The sequence below is a fragment of the Aotus nancymaae genome, unplaced genomic scaffold (genome assembly GCF_030222135.1).
Source record: "Aotus nancymaae isolate 86718 unplaced genomic scaffold, 86718_ANA_hifiasm-v0.15.2.pri h1tg000028l, whole genome shotgun sequence".
In the NCBI taxonomy this organism is placed as follows: Eukaryota; Metazoa; Chordata; class Mammalia; order Primates; family Aotidae; genus Aotus; species Aotus nancymaae.
Genome location: NW_026988441.1, coordinates 19,601,721 through 19,610,516, shown reverse-complemented (window position 1 = coordinate 19,610,516; position 8,796 = coordinate 19,601,721). Strand labels below are relative to the sequence as shown.

At 47.9% G+C, this 8,796-nt stretch overlaps 1 protein-coding gene across 5 annotated transcripts in view; it reads right to left on the bottom strand.

Annotated features, from left to right (window-relative positions):
* Positions 1–395: 395 nt before the first annotated feature.
* Positions 396–8,796, bottom strand: part of CEP89 (centrosomal protein 89) — a 79,972-nt gene continuing 71,571 nt past the window's right edge. For 3 of the 5 annotated variants that reach the window (XM_064381513.1, XM_064381516.1, XM_064381515.1), the window contains 3 exons: positions 6,062–6,151; positions 4,367–4,536; positions 396–3,741 (listed from right to left, as the gene is read on the bottom strand). In XM_064381513.1, the coding sequence (XP_064237583.1) occupies positions 3,501–3,741; positions 4,367–4,536; positions 6,062–6,151 (501 nt within the window). In that variant the 3' untranslated portion in view covers positions 396–3,500. Of the gene's footprint in view, positions 3,742–4,366; positions 4,537–4,910; positions 5,063–6,061; positions 6,152–8,796 lie in introns of those variants that run through there. The other 2 variants (XR_010344299.1, XM_064381514.1) reach the window with 2 other exon arrangements.

Here is an 8,796-nt window from a genome sequence, read left to right as displayed (position 1 = left end):
CCCTCCCAGACGTGTTTTGAGTGAATGATGTTTCCTGTCTTACTTGAGAATTCAGGTATCAGCCCAGCCCCATCCCAAGAGGCTCAGCCTTCTGCTGTGGGATCTGCATCCAGCTCAAGCCCTCCCTGCTGGAAGGGCTGCCCGGGCCCAGGGAGGGCTCTCCTGAGCCACCCACACTGGCAACTGTACCTTTCACTCCCGCTGATGACACAGGTGGGGGAGGGGCTGAGGAGCAGTGACAGCTGTGCCCCAGGGGCCAAATGCTCAGCTACCCTTTGCCTTAAATCTTCTTCCTCTCAACAGTTATTGGTAACACCATCAAGTGTTGATGAGGACGTGGAGCAATCGGAACTCGCGCAGAGCTTGGTGATGAGAAAATAAAATGACACAAGCACTCAGGAAGCAGGCCTGGCTATTTCTTTTTAAGTTGTGTAACAAAATTCACCGTTGTCCCTGTTTCCCAGCATACGGTTCAGTGGCATTAAGTGCATTAAGGACAGCTCTCACGACAGACTCACACCCACACCTGTGTCCCAGCCTGCTTTGTCCACTGTCCCCATTTCCCCAGGGCGTTTACTTTTTATTTTATTATTATTTTGAGACAGGGTCTCACCCGGTTGCCCAGGCTGCAGTACAGTAGCACAATCATAACTCACTGCAGCCTCGACTTCGCAGGCTCAAGTGATCCTCCCACCTCAGCCTCCTGAGTAGCTGAAACCACAGGCGCCACCACCATGCCCAGGGCTGCTTTTAAATAATGGCAAAGGCAGCAAGGCTCACCTGAGTGCCTGGGTCATGTTCTACAGCTGTTTCACTTTGGTTACTTTCACCTTGACCAGGAATCTTCCAGTGCCATATGAAACCTCACCAGGACCAGGAAAGAGAAGGGTTCCTTGCTCAGACTGGACACTTGTAGGTGGAAGGAGGAGCCCCTCCCAGCAGGCCCAGCTCTCCCTGGTGCAGTTTGGCCTCATTTCCCGCCCAACCTCCAGCTAAACCCCTTCCTGCTGCTCTGAGTCCCTGCTGTGCTCCCTGGGGTCCTCTCCACTCTCCTGCAGCTCCTGAAACCCTGTCCACTCCTCAAGGGCCGAGGCATACCAGTTCCTCCCAGAACTACCCCATAGTCTCTGTCCTCTCCTGGAACCTCACAAGCGCCCTGCACACCTCTCTGCCTTGCCTGCCCTGCCTTCCTTGGCATCCTGGACTTGCGGCTTCTCTGCCCATTTCCTATGGGACCCAGCAGGAGGCTGGGCAGAAACTCGGGTCTGTGGGACGACTGCCCCTGCCCTGGGCAGGAGTCCCCACACTTGCAAAGTACGTTTGTGCTGTGTGAAAAACTTAAAGCAGAAATGTGAGAACAAAAGTGGACACTTCTTAAAAGAAGAAAATGTTTGAATAAAAGGCAGAAAGACAGGGATATCAACAGTGGTTCTCTGGGTCACGATGGTGGCAGCAGCGTTCCTGCTGACCAGCACCCCTGCCCTGCACAGCCACGCTGGGCTGCTGCCGCCTGTCAACCTGTCTACAGGAGGCTGCAGAGTGACCGTAAGTGCCTCTGAAATAGCATCAGTTATTTGTTAGGTCATCTCCTAGGGAGATGATACACAGTTTTTAATCCCGGTGAGTCTTTCTACCGCTTGTAAAATAAAATTAAATTACAATGATTCAACTGGTGAACAAGCTTACAGAGTCAGAAAAGAACTACGACTTTCTATCTCAACCTTCTGTTTGGCAATCAAAGATCACATGTGGAACTTCTGCAAGTGACCAAGAACCAGTGCTGGGGCCTCCTTCACACCTGAAACAAGGCAGGACTTCACCGCGAGGGGCTCTGTAAAGGAGATGCTGCAGGGTGCCACCCCTGAGTCCCACAGTTAGTCCCACAGTTATTGGGATTACAGGCACGTGCCTGTAATCCCAATACATCCAGGAGGAATAATGTTATTTGAAGCCAAATGATTTAGACTAATATAATAGCCCAGTGTCCCCAAGTCCCTCCAGCATGCCTGGGACTGAATGGTCCTGAGTGGCTGGGGTAATTTTCCTGAGGAGGTGGCACTCATCTAACACACACGGAACAGAACCATGGCCCCCTGGTATGTTTCTTGGTGGTGGCAGTGAGGCAGGGACTCTGCCTTAGCTCAAAGCCAGGGCTCTCATTACATGGGTGGGGAGCTGTGTGGCTCCAGAATAAATTACCTTCCCAGACCAGGTGCAGTGGCTCATACCTATAATCCCAACACTTTGGGAGGCCCAGGCAGGATAATTTCTTGAGGCTAGAAGCTTGAGACCAGCTTGGGCAACACAACTCCTGACCTCCGGTGATCTGCCCAGCTTGGCCACCATGCCCGGCCTAGAAAAAATTTTGACTTTGGTTACATTCACCTTGGTGCCCCCCACCATGCCTGGCTATTTTTTTATTTTTAGTAGTAATTTTGCAAAAAAATTTTTTTACAAAATTAGCAAGGCATGTTAGTGCATGCCTGTCGTCCCACCTACTCAGGAGGCTGAGGTGGGAGGACCGCTTGAGCCTGGGAGGTCAAGGCTGTGGTGACTGCACCACTGCACTCTAGCCTGGGTAACAGAGTGAGACTGGTCTCAAAACAAGCAAAAATACCAACTAAATAAAAGGGAATAAAGTACCTGCTCAGGAGGATGGAGGAGGGCTGGGGGAGAGGGCAGAAAAGGTATGTACAACTTACAGGGCATGAACAGGAGCACCTTGGTTTTTACCAAACAAGAAAAGACCCCAGTGCTCATGCACAGCTATCATCCGGCCACTGCCACGGCCTGGCTCCTCCAGTGACACTTCCCCAACCAAAACACGGATGAGGGTTCCGCTGCCCGCTCCATCCCTCCAGGGCTTCCCAGCTGCTGATCTAGGAGCTGGAAGGCAGTCAAGGCAGTCGCGCTCAGCAGGCCACCTACTCACCAGAGCAGTGGGTGTCACAGAGCTCGTCTCAGTGACAATGCAGCCAGCGAACATGCCTTGGCTTCAACACATTTCAGCAGCATGTTATTAAAATAAAGCACAATAAGCCAGGTGCAGCGGCTCATACACGTCATCCCAGCACTTTGGGAGGCCAGGCAGGAGGATGGCTTGAGGCCAGGAGTTCAAGACCAGCCTGGGCAACACAGCAAAACCTCATCTTAACAAAAAAGAAAAAAAATTAGCTGGGCCTGATGGTGCACACCTGAGGTCCCAGCGACTCAGAAGGCCGAGGCAGAAGGATCTCAAGCATGTTTGAGGCTGCAGCGAGCTATGACTGCACCACTGTACTGTAGCCTGGGCAGCAGAACGAGACCCTAGCTCCAGAAAAATAAAAATAAAAAACAAAATTTAAAAAATAAGGCAAAATGTTATCAATAGATTAAACTCTGAGACCATTTATTTATTCCTTGACCCGCGGTGCTCAGTGGGCTTGCGCGCCTCTGGCTGCCACCGTGGGCTGCCCTCCGGGGAAGGCCCACGTGAGGCGGAACTGTCAGGCCAGCGGAGCCTACACCACGGGCTCTCGCAAACTCTGGCAGGCGGGGGCAAGAGTCTTCAGGTCGCATGCGCTGACATTGCAGCCAGCCAGCAGGTCAGCCTGAGTGACGCCATTGAGGCTGGGGGCCATCAGAGCTCTGGGGTTCTCCCGCACGCCTGTCCTCGTGAGTGTGTCCTGGAGAAGTTCTTGGATTCTTCGGTTTTCCCTGAAGGTGGATTCCCAAATAACTTCAAGTTCACCTTCCATTTCTCTAAGGGAAATAAGTTTAAAATCACACAATTAAAAAAACATAGTATAGAGCCATGTGAATCCCAAAGTAGCAAGAACTCAAAACAGAAGAATGCTAACGGCAGAGAACAGAGCCCTCGGCGCCCGAGTTCTGAAGCCAGGGCTCCGTGTGGAATGAAGCGGCAGGGGCCCTGGGAATGGGAGCAGCAGGAAGGCAGAGGCTGCGAGGGCATTTCTCTTCCTGTTACATTCTGCCCTTGACTTTGGCGTTAGTGTAAATCCCTGCGTTCTCTCAAGAATGAACTTGGGCATGTCGAGTAAGAAACTGCAGGGCTGACCTTGGCCAGCCAGATGCTCTAGCACGATGGCCTGGGCTCAGGTGAGAAAGGCAGTTAGAGGTGCGTACTGATTCCAGAAGTCCAACAAGAGGAATTTTTAAAAGAATACAGCAAACGAGGAGCAAATAAAACTCAAGACCCAAAAACAAAACAAAAACTCAAGACCAGTATTACATTCAGATAAGAGTAAAGTGTAAAAACAAAATTAAACTGTGGAGCAAATAAAACAGGCCCAGAGGGTTTTAGCAGAACCCTCAATCACAAACATTCCAACCTCCCCGCGGGCCGTGGCGCAGGGCGGGCCCCCACCTGTTCTGCTGCAGCGCCTGGTCCAGCACCTCCTGCTTGTCCTTCAGCACCTGGTGCAGGTACCGCATCTCCTGCCGGTACTGGGCTGTCTTGCCGGCGAAGTCCTCCTGCTGCTCCAGCAGACGGTGACTGATGTCCCCCAGCTTCACTGCTGCCTGCTTCTTGTAGCCCTGGTCGGGGGAAGGACTCTGTGAGTGAGGGGACGCTGCCAGGCCCGGGTGGATGGTGCTTGCATGACTCCTTGCATGTCAGAGCCTTTTAAATCTGCTAACCCCAGAAAAGTTTGAGCTGGCTGGGTAAGTCTGGATCATAAAAGTCATAAAAAGTGATAAAATAATTTCAGGTATAATAAAACCAAATTTTAATGTATATGAAGCCTGGTTCTTTGTATGCTAAAAATAAATGAAAACATAAAATATCACCATTGGGCGCAGTGGTTCATGCTTGTAATCCCAGCACTTTGAGAGGCTGAGTCAGGCGGGTCACCTGAGGTCAGGAGTTCGAGACCAGTCTGGCCAACATGGTGAAAGTCCGTCTCTACTAAAAATACAAAAATTAGCCAGGCGTAGTGGCACATGCCTGTAGTCCCAGCTACTTTTGAGGCAGAACTGGGAGGATTGCTTGAACCCGGGAGGCGGCAGCTGCAGTGAGTGTGATCGCATCATTGCACTCCAGCCTGGGTGACACAGTGAGACCCTGTCTCAGAAAAACAAAACAAAACAAAAAAACACTATTACAGAACAAACTGGATGTTCTTGCTAATTCATCCACAACTGTATTTTTTCCAGGACAACTTTTATCCCTGCATCAGCTGGTAACCTAAGAACTAACGCCGATACTGGTCAGCACTGTTTCACCTTGACAGGAAGCCTCACCTAAGAATACAACGAGGGCTGCCACTCTCTGCCGTCAGACAGACAGCTGAGATGAAAGCCCGTCATTTACTTTCCTTCTTTCGTTTTTACCGTATAGTACTTAAGGTTCTGAATTGTCCTGTGAGCATTTCTCAAATTATTGTCACAGGGAACCTGCCATGTAGTTCCATAGGCTCATTATTTATAAGAAACTCTGACATTCAGTTTATACATCCTCTCTGACCCAAGAATGGTTTAGTGCAGATTTTACACTTCTACGTGAAATAACTTTTTGTTTTCTGATTTTGCTTATTAATTTCTGGTTTTCATATTGTGATCAACAAATGCTGGCTGGGCACTGTGGCTCACGCCTGTAATCCCAGCAACCTCAGCTCACTGCAGCCTCAAACTCCTGGGCTCAATGGATCCTCCCCCATCAGCCTACTGAGAAGCTGAGACTACAGGCAAACGCCACTATACCTGGCTAACTTTTTAAATTTTTTTGTAGAGACTGGGGTCTTGCTATGTTATCCAGACTGGTCTCAAACTCCTGACCTCAAACAATCCTCCTGCCTGGGCCTCCAGAGTCACTAAGATTACAGCATGAGCCACTATGCCTGGCTTCGTATCTTTTTTCTTAAACAGCTGTGCAGTATTTTATTGTGTGGATGAACCAAAGTTTATTGAATGAGGTGAGAGGTGCTATTTTGCCAGCAAAAATCTTATAATGCTTTTACTCTGTGGACTACCAGTGACGCACATGCAAAAATGTGTCATTTTCTTAAACACAAAAATCCACACCATCTGAAAATGGAATCCGCAAGGCCAAATAACTACTCACCTTGACTTTTTCCTCTAACTTTCCCAGGCGAATGTTGCTTTTTATGACTTTGTTGAGCACTCCATCCTTCTCACTTTCTAAACATTTCGCCTGTGGAGAAAGGTGATAAACGGACTCTCAGTTTACAGAAAAATGGAAGTAACAAATGATATTTTGCCAAGAGTATTACTGCTACTGCTCACAAGTAATCTCCATTCTACAACCTGTCCTGCCTCCACCCCTTCCCCACGCACCGTATGAGGGCCTGGGCCTCAGGCAAACAGATGGGAATTGGCAGGAGCAGGGCATGTGGGGTGCCCTGCTGGGCACAAAGAGAATTCCAGCCCTACAGACCACGGGAACGGAGGAGCCTGTCAAGGTTTCCAGAACGCATCTCTACTCTTATGGAATCTTTCTTTCAATTACATCCAAGGAGTAAGTGCCAAAATGCCAATCAACTCGTAACCTGACTCATTTGAACAACTTCAAAATTAAGGATAATGTAATATGAACACACAATGCTGCTTCTCCAAGCCATACATGAAAGGCAATACATCCAGGAGAAATTACGTCATTTGAAGCCAAATGATTTAGACTAATATCCAGGTTGGAGATGACCTGCTAGATTCTGTAGATTAACTATTTCAGATGCTAAAATAAGTAAAAGTGAGCATTCTTTCCAAGGTGGGCTAGTGGTGACAAGTTTGACTTTCCAGAAGGAAAGATAAGTCACAGAGAAATTGCTCCAGTTCACATGGAAGATTCACCCTAGAAGCAGGACTTAAAAAGATCTCAGGCTGGACTTGGTGGCGCGTGCCTGTAATACCAAGTATTCGAGAGGCTGAGGTACGAGAAGGGCTTGAACTCAGGAGGTGGAGCTTGCAGTGAGCCGAGATCGCGCCACTGCACCCCAGCCTGGGTGACATAGCGAGACTCTTTCTCAAAAAAAAAAAAAAAAAAAAAATCTCAGTATCTAAGACTATTGTGTCTCCCACAAAAATGTGATAAATGCAAGATGGTGCAGTCATACTTGGGGAAACTGAAAGTGATCTGTAGCCAGAGATCCTCAGCAGAAACTTCCCAAGGCAGAGTGGAGTCCTCCCACTGCTGGTGTATATACAGGATGGGGTACAGGCTCTCACAGGTCCTGGAGACCAGGACAGGGTAGGGCTGGAGTACATGACTCAGTCCTGGGACAGGGTAGAGACTGGCAGAGCAGCCAGTACCACCCCTGGGCCTGGCAAGAGGGGCTGGCCTAGGCACTCCCAGGGTCAAGGAGCCTGCAAGGCCGTGGGGATGTGTCCACCCCGCGCCTGGCTACACAGGACTGAGTGCCCTTCCCAGACATCCTGGCAGCTCCCATGCATCTCCCTGTATGAACAACGGTGTCTGCGTGGACACAGGAGTCCCTGGTGATGGGTGGAGCCAGCATGGATGAAAGAAGCTCTTCCAGACCCTACATTTCCGCTTTGACTCTGAGGGGCCTGAGGATTCTAAACTTGACAGCTAGGCCATTATCAAGGTCAAGGCAGAAGGGAACATGTTTTACTAACAGTTCGTTGGCTCAATGGGTAACGAACTGTTAGTAAAACATCGGTGCCTGCATGCACCACCCACGGGCTCATGACAGTTATGCTTGTCTCAGCCCTCCAAGAGGACTGGTCCACTTGGAGTCCCATCCCCAGCAAAGTCTCACCATAGCCTCTACTAACAACTGCAGACTAAGCCACTGAGGAAATGACAGACGCCACTGACACTGTTTACAGCTGAGGGGATCATAGGGAGACATGTATGCACACATACAGAATCCAAGCTAACGTGGCTTAGCCAACCAACACTGTAGATACATGTATAGGAAAAGGCTTCCCCTATGAAAGCCAGTACAAAAAATTAGAAGTGACTGTTACACTTGATTTGCAGAGATCAATGAAAGGACATAAGAAACATGAAAAAGCAAGGCAATATGACACCTCCAAAGGAACATAACTCTCCAACAACAGATGCCAACAACAACAGAAAGAAATTTATGAAATGCCTGAAAAAGAATGAAAAATAATGATATTAAAGAAGCTCAGTGAAATACAAGAGAACACAAATAAACACTATAAAGAAATCAGAAAAGCAATTCAGGATATAAATGAGGAATTCACCAAAGAGATAGATATAAAAAAGAACTAAACAGAAATCCTGGGACTGAATAATTCAATAAATAAAATAAAAAATACAATTGAGAGCTTCAACAATAGACTAGATCAAGCAGGAGAAAGAATTTCTTCTGCTTTTGAAATAGTGAGATATAAAAGAAAGAGAGACAGAGAGAGAGGGAGACAGAGAGGGAGAGAGAGAGATAGAGAGAAAAGGAGTAAAAGAAAGAGAAAATCTTTTTTTTTTTTTAAATGAAGCATGCCTTCTGGTATTCCAAGGGGTGAAAAGAAGTTTAATGGCATAAAAAACCTATTCAACAAAATAATAGTTAAAAACTTTCCAAGTCTAGCAAGAGATTTAGAAATCCAGATATAGGAAGCTCAGACTGCCAAAAATGTCTTCTCCCCATGATATTATAGTCAAACTGTCAAAAGTCAAATACAGAATTCTAATTATATATGTGTGTGTGTGTGTGTGTGTGTGTGTGTGTGTGTGTGTGTCTGTGTGTCTAGTTACATATAAGAAACTCCCATAAGACTAACAGCATATTTCTTTTTCTTTTTTCTTTCTTTTTGAGATGGACTCTTGCTCTGTTGTCCAGGCTAGAGTAC